General features: G+C 38.9%; 1 protein-coding gene across 1 annotated transcript in view; it reads left to right on the top strand.

The window, feature by feature from the left end:
* LOC125413364 (histone acetyltransferase p300) overlaps positions 1–19,860 on the top strand; it is a 67,701-nt gene that overhangs the window by 31,998 nt on the left and 15,843 nt on the right. The window contains exons 8-20 of the mRNA XM_048454701.3: positions 85–222; positions 2,171–2,288; positions 3,491–3,665; positions 4,679–4,756; positions 5,953–6,062; positions 9,721–9,858; positions 10,496–10,927; positions 11,959–12,138; positions 12,275–12,419; positions 14,019–14,137; positions 14,928–15,167; positions 16,099–16,187; positions 18,172–18,252. Coding sequence (XP_048310658.1) covers positions 85–222; positions 2,171–2,288; positions 3,491–3,665; positions 4,679–4,756; positions 5,953–6,062; positions 9,721–9,858; positions 10,496–10,927; positions 11,959–12,138; positions 12,275–12,419; positions 14,019–14,137; positions 14,928–15,167; positions 16,099–16,187; positions 18,172–18,252 — 2,043 coding nt within the window. The remainder of the gene's footprint in view (positions 1–84; positions 223–2,170; positions 2,289–3,490; positions 3,666–4,678; positions 4,757–5,952; positions 6,063–9,720; positions 9,859–10,495; positions 10,928–11,958; positions 12,139–12,274; positions 12,420–14,018; positions 14,138–14,927; positions 15,168–16,098; positions 16,188–18,171; positions 18,253–19,860) is intronic.

Raw genomic sequence — 19,860 nt, 5'->3', positions numbered from 1 at the left:
CCATTCATGGCAGTAATTACTATTGTCTCTAGTTAAGTGAAGCCTGTTTCCAATACTAAAACTATTTGCCACTAATTTTTAAAGCCCAATGATGAGTGAAAATGCCAGTGTGGCCTCCTTGGGTCCTTTGCCAACAGCAGCCCAGCCATCTAGTACTGGAATTCGGAAACAGTGGCATGAAGATATTACTCAGGATCTTCGAAACCACCTTGTTCATAAACTGTAAGTAAAGTGATGACATTCAGTCTTAAGTGTTGTGGTGTTAATAGTGTTTCCAAAATCTAATCTTTCTCTGCTTTCTTCTCCATCTTTCTTAATGTTATTTCACAAGTCTTTCATTATTAAACTTATAAATTATCCTGCCTAATGTTAAGAAATATTAAATAATTTTTGTTTACTTGGGGCTCATGAGATGGTTCAATGACTAAAGACTTTTGCTCTCAAGTTCGTCCTTGGACTTACATGGTGGAAAAGGGAAAACTGACTCGTGAAGATGTGTCCTGGCATTAACAGTAGTGCTGTGCTTTGAAATCACAAACAATAAATTAAACGATTTGAATAAAAAACTGCTGCCAGAGTATTTGATCAGAGTGCATGAAGCTCTGGTTTGAGTGCCACCACCACATGAAGTAGGTGTGATGGTGTGGCAGAAGGGTATCAGAAATTATACACATGCATGTATAAGCTTATGCAAGTATCACATACATTTTTAAAATGGAATAAGTCTTTTTAAAAAAAGTCCTGTTGCCACATATCTTACTGAGAAATAGTTCAGTGGGAATCTGTTTATTTATATTTTGAGTTAGGGTTTTTGTAACCCCAGCTGTCTTGAAACTGGCAATACATACTACGATGGTCTTGAACTTGGAGATCCTCCTGCCTCTGCCTGTTGAGTACTGAAATTAAAGGCTGTGGCTACCACATCCATGTTTAGAGCAAGAAACCATGATGACAAAATAGCTATCTCCTTGCTTCTCTACAAGTTGTAACAAAGTTTTGAATAATTATTAGGTTTTGTTTTGATAAGTAAATTTAAAAGAACAGAAATGTTTAAAGACAAAAGATATTGGAAGGAAAGTCAGATTTTCTCTGTTTATGTGGCACAGTACAACTTTTACGTGTAGAATCACAGAAACCAGAGAGTATTTAATTTTTTTCATGTGTATGTGTTTGTGTGAGTTTTAGCCTATGTGGGTATGAGTGCATGGGGAGATCCACTAGAACTGCCTGATACTGCTGATGAGAGAACAGGAACTGCTCTTAATCACTTAGTGGGCTTTCTATCCCTCCAGAAAGTATTTTTATGTGGTGGCTTGTTGTGATTACAAAAACTTTTAAATTAGGGCTGGAGAGATGGCTATGGCTCAGAGGTTAAGAGCACTGGCTGTTCTTCAAGGGTTACTGAGTTTGATTCCCAGGAATCACATGGTGTCTCACAACCATCTATAATGAGATCTGGTGCCCTCTTCTGAAATGCAGGCAGAACACTGTATATACATAATAAATCTTTAAAAAAATTCTTTATTTTTAAACGTATTGTTTGATATTGTAACACCAGTCTTCCTTCAGTAAAATTGTTCGATAGGTATGGTGGCACAGACTTTTAATTCCAGCACTTGGGAGTAAGAGGCAGGCGAATCTCTGAGATTACAAGACTTGCCTAGTCTACAGAGGTCCAGGACAGCCAGTGCTATACAGAGAAACCCTGGTTTCCCCGCCCCCCCCCCCCAAAAAAAAGAAAAGAAAAAGGAAAACATGATTAAAATTAGGCGCACATTGTTCTGTTGGTAAATTTTGAAAATATAGTAATTTAGCGTCTGGAGAGGTGACTTAAGAGCTCTGGTTGCTATGTCAAGTACCCAAGCCAGCTCACCCACATATCAGTTCACAGCTGTCTGTAACTCCAGTCCTAGTGTATATGATCCCATTTTCTGGCCTCTGTGGGCACTGCACACTCATGATGCAGATATACAGGTAAAAAAAAACCCTAAATAAAGTAGCGTTGAGACTTAATGGAATTAACAACTTAAAAAATAATTTTATATTTTGTGAATGAACCATGTCAGTATTGGTAAGGGAAAACGTCACAGTATTCACAATATTGTGTATTTCTGTGGTGAATGTATATAAAACTGACATGCCATTATAGTGGTACCATTTTATATTCCAGTGTTCAAGCCATATTTCCCACTCCGGATCCTGCTGCTTTAAAAGACCGACGGATGGAAAACCTTGTTGCATATGCTCGTAAAGTAGAAGGGGACATGTATGAATCTGCAAACAATAGAGTGAGCATGAAGCTTTCTTCTTTTTCTGAAGTGGGCTGGTTGATTGTAGTTTGTTGCTTTTTGCTCTTTGTTCTTTGGCTCCTTGCCACCCAGCTCCTCAATAAACCACACTTGAAGACTTATTTTTTCTTATAAATCCAGCCTTAGCTTGTCTAATTTCTAGTCTTCTTTTCTTAAATTATTCCGTCTATCTTTAGTCTCTAGACTCTGTCTCTCAGTCATAAATGCGCGCGCGCGCATACACACACACACACACACACACACACACACACACACACACACACGAATGACAGAGTTTCTTTGAGTTTCCTGACTATCCTGGAACTAACTGTAGGTCTGGACTCAAACTCAGATCCAACTGCCTCTACCTTCCTAGCGCTAGTATTAAAGGTGTGTGCTACCATGCACAGTTTATATTTCATTTCTTTTTTTCTTCTCTGTAGCCTGTCCTGTAACTAGGTCTTTGAGACCAGGATGGCCTTGAACTCACAGAGATCCACTTGCCTCTGCCTCTGCCTCCCAAGTGCTGGGGTTAAAGGTGTGTGCCACCACCGCCTGGCCTATATTTTCTTATAATGTGATTTACTAATACATTAATTTGAAAAGCAGCTTATTGTTAATAGTTCTGGGCTGAGTTATGTAGAACGTGTTTTGTCAAGTAGTGTTTTCTCTGCATTAAATTGAATGTTTAAATGCAGGGGTTAAGAGCATTGGCTGCTCTTCCAGAGGACCCGGGTTCAATTTCTAGCACCCATAGGGTAGCTCACACCTGTTTGTAACTCCAGTTTTTGGGCTTCTGACAGCCTCACACAGACATACATGCAGGCAAAACACCAAAGAAGGTAGTAAATGTATGCCATTCTTTCTGTACCCTATAAATTGCCAGTTTGTGTTTTGTAAATAAAAAATTTTTGGAAGTTACATTTTAATTTTTAACTTCATAGTAAAATTGCTAATCACATGTTATTGCAAGTTGAGCTCATTTATTAATGACTTATACGTTATAGTCTTCATAATTTCTTGTCTTTTTTTTTTTTTTTTGAGAATGGATTTCTCTGTATCCCTGATTGTTCTGTAACTTACTTTGTAGGGCAGCCTTTTCCTCTACAGCCAGATTTAGTTCTTGTCTGCTCTTTAAATGGTTCAGTTTTTCTGTTAATTCTATTTCTGTTTTCTCATCCTTCCTTAAATTTTATTTCTAGGCGGAATACTACCATCTCCTAGCTGAGAAGATTTATAAGATTCAGAAAGAACTAGAAGAGAAACGGAGGACTAGGCTACAGAAACAAAACATGCTACCAAGTGCTCCTGGCATGGTTCCAGTTTCTATGAATACTGGGACTAACATGGGACAGCAACAGCCAGGAATGACTACTAGTAAGTACTTTTTGTTACACTTAATATAAAGAAAATAATACTTCTACTTTTTAAAACTTGGAGGACTATTAGGTTTCTAGGTATGATAATTGACATAACTTGATAATCTATAATTATTTTGAGCCTTTGAAATTGTAACACTCGAGAAATGGCAGCTTGCATGTTTTCACCATCATCCACCTGTCTTATATATGACAGGCACCCAGTACATGTTGATAGACCAGGTAGATTCATGGTTTAGTAGAAACTTACATTCTAGTTGTGTTTTTTTTTGTTTTTTTTGTTTTTGTAAAGGATGTCTTAGTGTACACCATGACCAGTTTTAGAGGGTTAGTTCATGATCATCATGGTGGGAAGCAAACCTGTGGTACTGAAGTGAGCGGGAGAGGGAGAGGGGCATGTACTTTTGAAGTTTACCCCTGTGTTCTTCAACAAGACCATGCTCATCACAAGGTTCTACTTCCTACTCCTTTCCAAATAGTTCCACTCTTTGAATGCCAAAGCATCCACATATGAGCCTGTAGGGCTATTCTCATTCAAATCACCACACAGGGTTTTCACTGTGTAGACCGGGCTGGCCTTTAGCTCAAGAATCTTCTTGCCTCTGCCAGGTGCTGGCACGATCGTTGTGTATTCTACCTTGTAGATCCTGGCTATCAAACTCAGGTTGCCAGGTGCAAAAGTAAGAACCTTTGTTCACAGAGCCATCTTACTTGCCCAGTGACACTATTCTTTTCTCTGTGTACCTTGTTGAAACTTGGAAGAGAATCCAAGAAAATACCAAAATTAATATATTTTAATCTTATTTTAAATTTTATATTTTAAGAGGCACAAAATGAATGGCCTAATGGAGGCTCTTCATATTCTTGACTAGTTAAAATCTTTGTCTATTTAAAACTTTTGTTCTTTGAGATTGAGGTTAGAGATTCTCTAAGCTATTATTAATACTTGATGGGATTTTGTTGTTTTCAAGAAACAAAGGGATATCTAACTTTTTCTATCTTCCCCTCCAGATGGTCCTCTACCTGATCCAGCTATGATCCGTAGCAGTGTGCCAAACCAGATGATGCCTCGGATAAATCCCCAACCTGGTAAATTTCGAAAAATATGCAGAGTTAATTGTAGAAGTCCCTGATGCAAAACAGAATGACACTTCCCCCTTCCTTTTAATTCATCAGCAGGTCCCATAATTAACTGCTTTGGAAATTTGAAAATCCCTTGTATTGGAAATCCACCAAGGAGGGGAAAATGAGGAGCAGATTGGCTGACAGGTCCAGGAAGTAGTTCATAGTAAATAAGCAAGCATCCATTTAAAACCAACTCATTGCCAGGCATTGGTTCTCACCTTTAATCCCAATACTCTATATAGAGTCAGTGGCCAGTTGATAGAACTCTTGTTCTATCAACTGCCTGTACTTGATGGTAAATTTCAGACTTAGTTAGACCTTCATACTGAAACCCTGTCTCAAAAAAATATCCAATATAATCATAAATTTATTGGCTGCATGTGAGCATTTGGGAAGCATGGGTAGGTGGACATTTCTTAGTTCTTAGTTTCTCAGTTCAAGCTTGAGTTCCAGGCTAGCCAGCACTATAGAGTGAGACTATTTCAAATTTTTAAAATGATAAACAATGTAGTAATTTACTACATGGTATAAAATTTAGTTCAGTAACTATTAGCAATATGCCCTTGCTTTCTGGGTATTGGTGGCACACACCTTTAATCCCAGAATCCCAGCATTTGAGAGGCAGAAGCAGGTGGAGTTTGAGACCAGTCTGGTCCACAAGAGCTAGTTTTAGTATAGGCTCCAAAAAAACTACAGAGAAACTGTGTGTGTGTGTGTGTGTGTGTGTTGGGGGGGGGAAGGGGATACATGACAAACCAAACCAAAAAGAACAACAGAAAAACCTTTCCTCCATGCTAGAGAGAGAGAGAGAGAGAGAGAGAGAGAGAGAGAGAGAGAGAGAGAGAGAGGAGAGAGAGCGCGCGTGAGTGAGTGCAGTGGCTATCTCAGATACTGACTGCTGGTTCAGAGGACACTGGTTCAATTCCCAGGACCCATATGATACCTCACACTGTAATTTCACTTTCAGAGGACCTTGCATCCTTACAGAAATACTTGCCGCCAAATAATGGCCTTGCTTGACTGTTTGATGGAAACAAATTTATTCATTTTTCAGTATTATTTTGTTGTTCTTCATCAAATGAGAAAAATCATTAAAATTTGTGTCTTGTTAATAAATTCAGCAAGAGTACTGAAATGTAATATTTTGCATGTATTCACAGGTTTGAATCAGTTTGGTCAGATGAATATGCCACAGCCCCCTATTGGACCCCGGCAACCCTCTCCTCTTCAGCACCATGGACAGTTGGCACAGTCTGGGGCATTAAATCCGGTTAGTTTCACCTATGCACCTTTGAAAAAAAAAATCTTTTTGTTCGTTACTACTTCAAAAGTACTAATGTTCATCAGTGTAGCACAGAGGCAGGCGAATCTCTGAGTTCAAGGCCAGCCTACAAAGTGAATTCTAGGACAGTCAAGTCTTTTTACAGAGAATCTACGTCTCAAAAACAAAACAACCAAAATGTTCATATCTGTCTAAGTAGAACACTTTTATCTCTGAATAAATTTTTAAAAAATTTATTTTGGCACAGAATTTTACTATGTAGCCCCAACTGTCCTAGATCTCTGTACGTAGACCATCCTGACTTCAGACTCAGAGATACTCTTGTTTCTTTCCTTTTCCAGAGTGCTGGGATTACAGGTGTGTGCTATCACACTGGGCTAAGAACAGAATCTGAAAGTGGAATGGCAGAAATTAGGATACAACTCAATTTATTTTTGTTTTTCTGTTTTGCCTGAAAATCACACAGAAAAGTCTGGGGAGATGATGTGAAAGCATAAGAAACTGCATCCAGATTCCTAGCTGCCCCAAAAGCCAAGCTATGGTTGCACACACTTAAAACTTCAGTGCTACAACTGGAGATTGCCTCTAGCTCAGTTGCTACCTATCTGAGCCCAAAATGTGAACTCTGGATCAATGTGAGACCCTGTCTCTAAAATGAAATGGAGGACCTGGGACATTGCTTAGCTAATAAGAGCTTTCTTTTGCTTTTCTTACATGACATTCAGGTTCAGTTGTGCCAGCGTTGTATATGGTGGTTTATAACCATCCATAATCGCAGTTCTAGGGGAACTTATGGCTTCTAGGCAGCATGAGGTGCACGTATATACATGAAGAAAACACATGCATATGATAAATTTTTTTTTTTAAAAAGAAAATGATGTGGAAAGAAAGTGTGGAAGGTACCATCCTGTTCCTATGGTAGAATTTGATGAGGAAAAGCAACTTAAGGAATAGTTTTATCTTGACTTATGACTCCAGTGCCTAGATAGCCATAATGTCAAGCCAGAATTGGCAATAAGAGTAGGAATCTGAGAGATCACGTTTCAGCAACAAACAAGGAGCAGAATGGTCAAACTGAAAAGTGATCAATAAGACTATAAACTCAGCCCACACATACTGACATACTTTGTCCAGCAATGCTGTATGTGCTGAAGATTTCATTCATAATCTTCCCCAAATAGCGTCACTAGCTTCAGACCAAGTGTTCAAATGCCCACCCATATGGCAGAAGTTTCTCACTGTTATTAACAGAGCACCTACCCAGATCCATCTACATGCAGATTTACACATACCTCAGATTTGAAAAACAAAGACCATAGGTGGAAGATCCTTGCCCGCCTGGTCCCACAGCTGTTTGACCCCCCCCCCAAAAAAAAATACAGAGGCTTATATTAATTATAAACAGTTTTGCCTTTTAGTTGAGGCTTGTTATTAACTAGCTTTTACAACTTAACCCATAATTCTTGTCTATGTTTAGCCACATGGCTTGGTATTTTTTGTCAGTGTAGCATTCTCATCTTGTTTCCTCTGCTTCTTGTTGCCCCACTTATAATTCCTGCTTGGCTACTGGGCAGTCAGTGTTTTATTAAATATGAGTTACAAATCTTTAAAGTGTACAAGAGCATTATCCCACAGCATTAAAATGGAAATTTCAGTTGTGGAGTTAATCCTGTAGTTGGTGGTGGAGTTTGTATTTAATCCCAGCACTCAGGAGGCAGAGGCTGGCAGATTTTAATTTCAAGGCCAGCATGGTCTAAAGAGTGACTTCCAGGGCAGCCAGGACTGCACACAAATATGTGACAGCCCAATTGATACATTTTCTTGATTCTATGCAGCCTAAGTTCAAACCCCAGGGCCACAGGGTGAAAAGAGAACTAACTATCTCTGGACGTTGTTCTCTCACTTATGTTCATTGTGGCACACAAATACATACATACATAAATGAAATTTTAAAAATTTTCGTAGGGCAAGGTAGATAGTTAATCAGTAATGGCATTAAGGAGGCAGAGGCAGATGAATCTCTGTGAGTTTGAGGCCAGCCTGAAACTGGCTGAGTGAGTTCCAGGACAGCCTGTCTTATAGGGGAAAAAAATCTCTTGATGAATGACATGGCGTTATAAGCTATTGAACCCTTAAGGTTTTATACCCAAAATTAGTTTCAGAATTTTCTAAAAATTATGTTACTAAGCTAGATATGGCTTGAGATGATACTGGAGAAGAACATCTGGGGGTTTTTACAGAAGACCTAGGTTCAGTTGCTTTGACCCATGTTGGGTAGCCCACATCTGCCTGTAATGTAACTCCAGCTAGGGATTCTTTTCTTCTCTGAAGGCATTTACATATGTGCACATGTGGAATCCATTCACAAGAGACACCTCCCTCTCCCTCTCCCCCCCCCCTCCACATACATACACACACACACAGAGAGAGAGAGAGAGAGAGAGAGAGAGAGAGAGAGAGAGAGAAAGAAAGAAAGAAAGAGAGTGTTCAGTGTTTGGCTTTTTGGTTTTTGAGACAGGGATGCTCTGTGTAGCCATGGCTGTTCTGGAACTCACTTTGTAGACCAGGCTGGCTTTGAATTCACAGAGATCTGCCTGCTTCTGCCTTGTGAGTGCTGCTCTTAAAGGTGTGTACTACCACTGCCCAGCATTTAGCAGTAGCTCTTATACTTTGCTGCAGGTCCTTGCTCCTCTAAGCAGAGAACTGGATTTGCAAGGTTGATGAAGGAACAGTTTCTTCCTAGTGTCTTCTTGCTCCTTTTGTTTGCTTTTGCTTTTGGTTTTTTGAGACAGGGTATCTTTGTGTAACTGCTCTAGCTGTCTGTAACGTATTCTGTAGAACAGACTGGTCTTGAACTCAGATATCCTCCTCTGCTGCCCCAAGTTCTGGGATTAAAGGCATGCACCCCCAACCCTAGCTGCAAACTCGTTATCATTCAAACAGCTTTCAGCATTGGCTTTATCCTGTTGTTCTTGACCTACAAGTGTATGGATGCATCTGTTTCTTAAATATTTTTTGAGTTTTTTGGCATGTGCTAGAGTTCATACATCTGCCTCATTTTACCAGGAGTTTTATCCTTTTTAATGGATAGATGTGTGTTTTAAATGACATTTTTCTTTTGTTCTCCATATTTCTTCTAAAGGTTTGGATTCATGTGGAACAATTATAGAAAGAAAGTATAACAGTTTTTAGCAGCTCCACAGGTCATGAACACCACATTCGCTAGTAGTCAAATGATGATGATGATTATTGCCTGCTTTTTTTAGCCTTTAGTAGTCTTAAGTTTCTGCTGTTACAGCACCAGTAGTAAAAGCAAAGAGCTCACAAATTTGTTTTAACTCACTCTCCAGCGGAAGTTACTTCTTTCTTGTCAATGTTTAAGATATGTTTGTGAAGAGAACATCTCTGGCCCTTTACTCTTATTTCTTAAAGGATTTGTTGGTAGTTATGAGCCTATTATTCTTGACTAATTAAATGGTTAGTTCTTCCACTTCTCATGTTTCTCCTTCCCTAAACTATTGCCTTTTCCCTTTCTTTACTCAAACATCTGAATTGCAGAACAAGAATAATTGCTAATTATAGTCGTAGGATTTTATAATGAAGCAATTGGTATTCTATGGATAATTTTTTGCTTTTTTTTTTTCAGCCTATGGGCTATGGACCTCGAATGCAGCAGGCTTCCAGCCAGAACCAGTTCCTCTCCCAGACGCAGTTTCCATCTCAAGGAATGAATGTAACAAACATGTCATTGACTCCGTCCGGCGTTCAAGCACCAGTGTCTCAAGTATGTTTTTACTATTTAAATATATTTTGGTGTGCGTCTTTGCAGGTATAGGCACACATGCCACAGGGCACACATACAGGACAACAGCATATAATCTGTTCTTTCCTTCTACTTCCCCACTTTCCCCTGCCTTCTCTCTCTCTCCTTTTTTTGGGGGGGGGTGGGCGACGATGACGGACAGGGTTTTTCTGTAGCTTTGGGTCCTGTCCTGGAACTAGCTCTTGTAGACCAGGCTGGCCTCGAACTTACCGAGATCTGGCTGCCTCTGCCTCCTGAGTGCTGGGATTAATGGAGTACACCACCACAACCTGGCTCTCCTTCTACTCTTAAATGAGGTCTGGGGATTGTATTCAAATTTCCATGTTAAAATTGCAAATACTGCTGATACCAATTTTCATAAGTGTGACATCTACTGAGGTTCAGAAACAGTTAATTTCTAGCCCTGTATGATTTTGAAAGGTTCCCCTTTTCCTCTTCTTTGAGGCAGGTGGATAGTTCAAGGCTAGCCAGATCTACGTAGTGAGACCACATCTAAGAAATAAAGAAGTTTGGTATTTTTCTTTGTTAATAAACACTGTTTCCTAAATAACATATGCCCTGCCTTTGTAAATACTATATATTTTTTTCAATTTAACAGGCACAAATGTCCAGTTCTTCCTGCCCTGTGAACTCTCCTATAATGCCTCCAGGGTCTCAAGGGAGCCATGTTCACTGTTCAACTCTGCCTCAACCAGCTCATCAGAATTCGCCTTCTCCTGTTCCTAGTCGTACCCCTACTCCTCATCATACTCCCCCAAGCCTGGGACCTCAGCAACCACCAGCAACAGCAATTCCAGCACCTGTTCCTACACCTCCTGCCATACCATCTGGGCCACAGCCCCAAGCTCTACATCCCCCATCTAGACAGACACCTACACCACCAACACATCTTCCTCCCCAAGTTCAGCCTTCACTTCCTGCTGCTCCTTCTGCTGACCAGTCCCAGCAACAGCCTCGCTCCCAGCAGAGCACAGCAGCATCTGTTCCTACCCCAACAGCACCATTGCTGCCTCCTCAGCCTTCAACTCCAGTAAGCAGATGTGTCCATGGAACAAGTTAAACTCCAGTGATGTTTCTGCACCATTTCTTGCTCTTTTACGTCATGCCCTGTCATTTTGTCCTTAGATAGAATTGAGTGCTTACTTCCTGTTTTTCCTTCATTTGATAGTACTTAGAGTAGAGAAAGCTAGAAGATTTTGGTTAATTTTGACTGACCATTATGTTTCATATGATGCTCTGAGGCCTGAAGACTCTTACGGTAGATATTTATCATTGCTTAATTTAACACCTGTAATTTGAAAAAGGAAAAGAAGAGGGAAGAAACAGCTTAAGTTGCAGGGCTGATAAATGAAATTAAAAACCCATGAGAGTAATTCCATTGACTTCACACACACACACACACACACACACACACACCCACCACCACATCACATTGCCCACAATGTGCTGTGTCTGTCCGTGTCTGGTCCCCCTCTCCCCCAAGGATATCTCTGTGTAACAGTCCTAGCTGTCCTAGAACTAGCTCTTGTAGACCAGACTGGCCTCGAACTCACAGAGATCTGCCTGCCTTTGCGTACTGAGTACTGGGGTTAAAGGCATGTAACAGCACAAACTGGCTCTAATGTCATTTTTAAAACAATGAGCTTCTCTGAAATAGTCATTTTTGGAACTTCCACCCCTAAGCACTAACAAAACAAAGCCCAAAACAATGTGGTAGTTATTTCAAGTAAAACCAACCAGCTAGCATTGGCAAGTCCCATATCGTCCGTTTTTAAAATGATCCAAGTAAGAGGAAGCATAGTAATGGGTCCAGTGACACTGCTTCCGACATCATGGTTAGCCCTGTGTAATTTTGTCTGTCTGTCTGCCTGCCTGCCTACTCATTCATTCATTCATTCATTTTTCCTGCACCAATCCCACTTCCCCCCTCCTCTCTTTCCATCCCTCTTACTTCCCCCTACCCCTCATCCTCTCTTCAGAGAGGTTCTGTGTAATTTAAATTCTGTTTGCATCATCAGCAAGCTTTTCATGTGTGTATACTTTTCCTTTTTTCCTCTCCAGCTTTCTCAGCCAACTGTAAGCATTGAAGGGCAGGTATCAAACCCTCCATCTACTAGTAGCACAGAAGTGAATTCTCAGACTATTCCTGAGAAGCAGCCTTCCCAGGAAGTAAAAATGGAGGTTAAAATGGAGGTGGATCAACCTGAACCAGCAGATGCTCAACCTGAAGATACTCAGGAGGTGAGACTAGAGCAATTAGGTTCTGCTATAAAAAGAAATTCATGTATGTTCATAATGGAGAGTAATAAGGTAGTGCTAACGGTCTTGTTACCAGATGTATGTCTTTGAAATCCTGAAAACTTGCCTTATATTTTAGGCTAAAACTGAAGATGGTAAAGTGGAACCTACAGAAACAGAGGAGAGAGGCACTGAGTCAAAAACTGAAATAAAAGAGGAGGAAGACCAGCCAGGTACCTCTGCTACACAGTCCTCCCCAGCTCCTGGACAGTCAAAGAAGAAGAGTAAGTTAAAGATGGGGAGATCACTCATTTGGTAAAATGATTTCCCCACAAACGGTGATCTGTATTTTTTCCTTTGCACTTCTTTGGATCCCATTGCTTAGCAGGGAAAGGGAACCGAATCTCTGAATTCAAGGACAGCGTTGTTTACCACCTAGCAAATTCCAAACAAAGCTGAGTTAGACAGTGGGACCTTGTCTCATAGCTGAGTGTTGTTACACACTTTTAATCTGATCACTGGACAGGTTGATGTGGGGAAGTACCTGGAGCTTTCTGGCTAGTGAGTTCGGATCTTAGTAGGACATACTATTTTGGAAGAGGGTGAGGGTAGAGAGTGGAGAGAGATCAGAGTACTGGGACTGGAGAGATGGCTCAGTGGTTAAGAGCACTGGCTGCTTTTATAGAGGACCTGGATTCAGTACCCAGCAACCACACAGTAGCTCAAAACTGCATGTAACTCTAGTTTGAAGGGATCCAGCTCTGTCACACAAACATAGTTGCAAGCAAAACACCAGTGCTCCAGCACACAAATGCACACTTGTAGTTTACATAACCATAGGCAAATATAATAACACATAAGATGAAGTATCAAAAATAAAATATGAAAACAAAACAAGGTTATTGACCTCTATCGACCTCTGAACATAAATACAGGCAAATACAGGCACACACATGTTCATGGGCACTTGCGTGCAATAGCCTTACTGGAAAGAGAGTAATGACTCATACAAATTATTCTTTGTTTTCCACAAAATTCCTTGGCATATATGCACAGGTACACAAATGCACATAAGATAAGTAAAACTTTTTAAATATTTAAAAATTGAACTTCCTTTGTTTCTTACCTCTTTGTGACTTGGATTCCTTTTAGGTCATGCAAATAAAGACTTAAGTCAAATGTGCATCTTCTAAATAACATGTCTTTCCTTCAGTTCTATGAAGTATCATCCATTTTAAAGGAAAAACAAAACCACTTCTCAGTGCCTTCGATTGTTTTAGGTGTTAGAAACAGATCTCAGTTCTTAATTATTAAATATTGGTGCCATAAAAAGTGTGACCCTTCCATGATTGGTTTAGATTTCATTATATGGTTCTACTCTGGCCTACAATCTTACTTCTCAACAAGGACTTGCTATGTAATTTAAACTGTCCATGATGTCTTTCTATCCCAGTCTTACCTCAAAACCTTCCTGCTTTGCCCAGTACTGGCAGTGCAGGCATGTGCTCGCTAACCACTCAGAGAAGTCCTGCTAGTCAGAGCCCCTTTCTTCTCTTATATTGACATTACTTTAAGAAGTGTCTTTTGTCTTTTTAGGAGTCTTTGATTCTATTTCTGTTTGGAAAAGTTTGTTTTCAATAAATCTACAGCTGGAAAAGTAGCTTAGCTAGTGAGGGTAATGGCAGCTCTGTTGTTTTGACAGTATTGCTTTAAAGCAGAGTAGTAATTAAAATCAGAAAGTGAGCCCTTTAGTGAAATTTCTCTGAGGACAGCATCAATTTTGTGTTTTGTGATTTTGAAGGTACTTTTAGAATATAACTTGCATATATTTTGAAAATCCCTTTGCTCAATTGATAACTGATTTCAAATGGTTCTTCTTAAAGTTTTCAAACCAGAAGAATTACGCCAGGCTCTGATGCCAACATTGGAAGCACTTTACCGGCTGGACCCAGAATCCCTTCCCTTTCGTCAGCCTGTAGACCCACAGAGGCTAGGAATCCCTGTAAGTATTTGGCATTTTTGTATTTCTTTTCAAATTAAGAAATAACTTTATTTGACATATGATTCACATGCTACAGAATGTACCCTGCTCAAAGTTTTGGTTAGTCTTTTCACTGTTAAACAACTATCACAAGGGTATTAATTCTTTTTTTTATTATCTCCCACCCAAAAACCCACATCCATTAAAATCACTAGTCACAGCAGTCTGAATTTTCTAATTTTAGGACTACCTAAATTCTAAATTTAGTACTACCTGGATTCTTCTATGATGGTTATTTCCTTAAATTGAAATGTATAAACACAGTACTTTGTGACTCTTCTTTTCATGTAACATTATGGGATGGTGCATTGGTTGGATTTTATGGTGTTGAGATTCAGAATTAGACCATTCAGTACTTCTTTTAATCATCTAATAATTCACTTATGTTGATGCTACTGTATTTTTTCTGTGTATATAGTTGACAGGCATTTGGTTATTTCTAGTTTTGAACACTAATTCTCTGAGATTTGTAGGCCCCTTTTAGTACTCAAAATTTAAAGATGCTTGGTTTTACTGTATGTATGTGGCAAACTATCTGGACCTGACATATTATGTTTGGAGGATCTTCTCATAGCCTCTTCATTTATGTATAGATGAATATTTTAAAGAAGTGACAGACTTCAGTCAACTTTTCGGAAGTAGACATACAAAGATATACAACATTATGTGGAAAATTGATGATGATAATAGGAAAATGCTTCCTAAATACCCTGCTCATGAGTGTGTGATGTGGTGTTGCTTATACTTCTAGGATTACTTTGATATTGTGAAGAGCCCCATGGATCTTTCTACTATCAAGAGGAAGTTAGATACTGGACAGTACCAAGAGCCCTGGCAATATATAGATGACATTTGGCTTATGTTCAACAATGCCTGGTTATACAATCGCAAAACTTCAAGGGTTTACAAATATTGCTCCAAACTTTCTGAGGTGTTTGAACAAGAAATCGACCCAGTCATGCAAAGCCTTGGCTATTGTTGTGGGAGAAAGGTAAGAAGTAGCTTTCAGATCTGCATTTATCTTCTAGAGTACTTAGAGTCTAGTGATAACTTGGGTTAAAAAGTTATCTGTTTCTTGCTTGGTGATAGTGATACACACTTTTAATCCTGGCACTCTGAAGGCAAAGGTAGGCAGATCTCTGAGTTCGAGGCCAGCCTGGTCTACTGTGCGAATTCCAGAGCAGCCAGGGCTACATAAAGAAACCCTGTTTCTGAAACAAATAAAAAAATTCTGTTTCTGACTTTGATAGTGTCTCCCCATCTCTTTTCATTTCCCTGTCTCCCCACCCCCTTTTTTTCTCATGTTGCTAGAGATTTTAAATACATTATTGGATCATTTTACCTACTATCCCAACAAGGCCCTTTCTCTTAAGGTGTTTGTTTATTGTTTATTGCATACACAATAATGCCTGCTTATGTGTAATGTGCTTTTTTTGAAGATTTTTTTTGCATAGATGAAAATTATGTGATAGAGGCTACCATCTAAAATAATTTAATCATCAGACTAAGCTCATAGAGTTGGTGCTTTATTATGTTCACCTAAAGGAGCACTTTATTCCACGTGTGATACATTTCCTCCTTGTTAAAGTTTTATCAGTTTCACACCACATGTTGCTTGTATGTATCTGGAAATAGTGCTAGGTAGATACACCTGATCAGCCTGGTGAAATTGTGTAGTAAATTTGTGATAGTTTTATGACCTGAAGAGGCTAAATGTGATTTACCTAAGTGGGAGCTGAGGTACCTTACATTGGCTTGTTCTGATTGACCTTTGTGACTATTTTGACTTGTACTTCAGGGCTTTGTGCTCTTTATGTATATGTGTGTGTGTGTGTGTGTGTGTGTATGTATGTGTGTATGTATGCTTATTCTCTATATATACACACATATACATGTACGTATACATATTTTTTTTTTTTCAGTTGGAGTTTTCTCCACAGACACTGTGCTGCTATGGCAAACAGTTGTGTACAATCCCACGTGATGCTACATATTATAGTTACCAGAACAGGTAAGCTCAACGATTGTGTGGACCATGGTCTATGTGTCCTTGTGTATTAAGTGAATGCAATCCAGATGTACTGGCACACACACACACATTGTTGTTTATATATTACGTGCTTGAAAACACCTGTACAGCATAAAATTCTCTTTTTTGCTTTTGTTTGTAGAATTAAAGCATTTTCTCTTAAAAAAAAGCTTTAGAGATGGTTCAGTGATTAAGAGCACTGGCTGTTACAGAGGTCCTGAGTTCAATTCTCAGCAACTACATGGTTGTTCACAACCATTTATAATGGGATCTGGTGTCTTCTGGCATGCAGGTATATATGCAAGTTGAGGACTCATACCATATTTAAAAAAAGAAAAAAGCTTTGCAAGTTATGTGGACCTTTTTGTATCTAATTTCTTATTTTTGGATTGTTTATAAAAAGTATTCCAAAATATTTACTTTGTTTATATCAGGCAAATTTAAAAAGAAGGAAAGAAATCTCCCAGAATTGAGCTGTGACTAATTAGTAGAGCACTTTCATAGCATGCAGTAAAACCCTGGTTTTGACTCTAGCACTTCATAAACAGGGTACAATGGTTCATGCCTATAATCTAAGCATGCAGGAGGTAGGGCTAGGGGGATCACTTCCGAGTTGTCCTTGGCTTTCTACATTAGTAAAAGTGAGCACAGCCTAGATTACACGAGACCCTGTCTGAAAAAAAAAGAACGGAACTATAAGAAACTATGAGAAAGCGTCTCTAACTTTTATCTTGCCTAAGTTGTATTCATTCATCTCTTGAACATGAGTCTATTGGTAGTAATTGGCCTACATTAGAGCTCATCTAGTGATTCTTCCTTGCCCTCAGCAGCAAATACACAAGGCTGAACAGTGACTGCTCTGTGCTTGTTTAATGCTGCTAACACTGGTGTCCTGTTTGGTTGAACTTGTAAGGTACAGATTCATTTCCAGGTCTGAGAATTCTCCTAGTTTTTATTTACAGGAAGGATGTTTCTAATGCTGCTTTCTAGATATAGACTCTGGGTTTGTTCCTTTTACTCCTTGAAACCTAAGGATTGTAATACAATCATCTTTTATTAAAGATGCAAGTTAACAGCTGATATGAAATTTTCCCGTGTTCAAATCTTGACACATAGACCATTTTTGGATTTTGTTTCCCGTGTTTTTTAGTTTTTTTTTGGGAATTCAGACCAAACTATGTCCACCTCCAAAGTGCTTGTACTAAAAGACTTGCTCCACCATACCATACTCATTTTTGGATTTTTAATAGCGTCTACAGTGTTCATCTTATATCAGGAGATGTTTAAATAATGCCTTAATAGACTTCTTTTGAAACATGTCACTCACTGGTTATATTTGTTTTTTCTTAGTTTTCTCTCTCTCATGTTCATTTTTAGATAGGGTCTCACTTTATAGCTTATGCTGACCTGGAATTATCTGAAATCCACCTGCCTCTGCCTCCTGAGTGCTGACATCTAATTGCTTTTTTAAAGAATTATTGAGTGGCACCAAGTAGTAAAATCAAGCAGTATGGGTCTAAGTGAAAGGTGTTTTTTTATTTGCTTATAATCATTGCTATTTGTAATCCCATTAAGATATTTATTGCTAATATGTGCTTTGCCTTGGCTTTCTGCTTTGTGTTGTCCTGTCTTGCTTTTGGTTTTTTTTTTTTTTTGTTGTTGTTGTTGTCTTGCAATCCCTCATTTCTTCGTTTGTTTTGTTTTTTTCTCCCTCATGCTTGTCGTTGTCTGCACTTGGCTTTGATTGCAAAAAAAAAAAAATACAAAAAAAACCAAAAACCAAAAAACAAACCCAAACTGTGGGGCCCATAAATCTGCATCATTGAATGTCCTTGTCGCCGTTGATGACCTGCTCTCTGCTCCCGTTCCCCTCCTTGGCCTGCTGTGATTGGTGGCTTCGTTGCTTGGCTTGGGCTGTGTTGTGTGAACTGAGCAGTTCACCCCAGTATGGCCTTCTTGCCGACAGGTATCATTTCTGTGAGAAGTGTTTCAATGAAATCCAAGGGGAGAGCGTTTCGTTGGGGGATGACCCTTCCCAGCCTCAAACGTAAGTAATATTATTTTGAAAATGCTCTTTTGATTCTCTATTCTCAGGTGGTTGTTCTTGGGCATTTCTAAGTGATCTTAGACTGTTGTCCCTCCATCACTGTATCCCACCAGTCATAGCCAGCTATTTAAATACAAATAAGTTTAAGGTAAATTAAATTATTGGTTTTCAGTTGCATTCTCACATAGAGATGCCTATACTTATCTCTGGATACTTGGCTCATTAGTCTAGATTCTGTTGCTAAGCTTAGAAATATCTGAGCACTGGATGGTTATCATTACTTTTTCTGTAAAAATACGGCTTCTAAAAATGGAAAGGCTTGTGCAAAAGCAATTTTTTATTAAGTATATTGAATTTGAAAGAGGTTGAACTCATACTGTTTTTATGCCTTCTCTTGCAATGCCCAGTTAATATAGACTTTAAAGCTTTAAACAAAACCTTCCTGAGGCTTTGTAGTTTTCTGAGCTTTTAGTGTTTGATAAATGCCAAGAAAATTTTCAACTCATGGCCTGACCTGCCAACTAAACTAGTATTTGTTAGTCTGTAACATAATGTTATATTTCAAAGGGGGAAAATTGTTAAAAAATTTCCATGGATTCATATTTACCTGTGATTAAATAAGCTGTTGAAAGCATTCCACAAAATTAGTGTCTTAACAGGGCAAAACAGATTAATGTATTAGTGAAAAAGCCTCTGAGACAATCTGGTTAAATTTTGTAGTTTATGTTGTAAAACAACTTTTTCTTTCAGTTACTATTGAAACATAGTGTAGTAGGCTCTGGGTTCCAATGTAAGAGAACAGATACTGTGAACTTAGAGACATTCTGACTTTTACTAGAACCAGAGAAGTCTACACTAGGGTGGGATTTCCGAGTGCACACTTTTCCCCTGGAACCAGAGTGACTTTAAATCAGTAAGGCTCTAAGGTTAGAAAGTTTTGAATTTCTTTCCTGGTTCTTCAGGTCTATAATGGGCCTATGAGATTGAAGTTTTAAACAAGTTCCCATGTCATTCTGGGTGCTGTTGGTATTAGAGTCTTATCAAGGTCTTAAGACATTAGGAAGGCAAATGAACTTTGAGTCTTTTTCTTCAGCAAGATGTACTTAAATATGGATATTGTTTAGTAAGAAAGAAAAACCATAGTATCAAAATGTCCAGGACAGTATGGTAAGACATGGAAAATAAATACTATGAAATTAAATGATTTTTGTCCTTCATATTGATTATGAGATTATGTATGCACTTAGCCTCTGTTTTCACCATTGCCTAAAAATACAAGACCTGACTATCTGGGTCCTTAAACCAAACCTATCTCAAATAGTGAGAAGTGCTTTTTTTTTTTTTTTACCCCCTTCTACCCCTAGTTTATTTTACTATGTATTCCAGGTCGGTTTCTAATTTGAGACCTTCTTGTTTTTGAACCATGAACATGGAATTAGATGTCCATACCACTGGTGTTGACAGTACCTCTCAACTGGTTTAATTCGGTGTTCTTTTTGAAGTGGCGATGAGTGTATGATCTTACTCTGTTTTCTAGACTAGCCTCAAACTCCAGGCAGTTCCCCATCTTTAGCCTCCCAAATAGAATTATTCTTGGTTTTTTTAATC

The sequence above is a fragment of the Myodes glareolus genome, chromosome 19 (genome assembly GCF_982192425.1).
Source record: "Myodes glareolus chromosome 19, mMyoGla1.1, whole genome shotgun sequence".
In the NCBI taxonomy this organism is placed as follows: Eukaryota; Metazoa; Chordata; class Mammalia; order Rodentia; family Cricetidae; genus Myodes; species Myodes glareolus.
The sequence above is the reverse complement of the archived record's forward strand: the minus strand, read 5'-3'. Positions and strand labels throughout refer to the sequence as shown.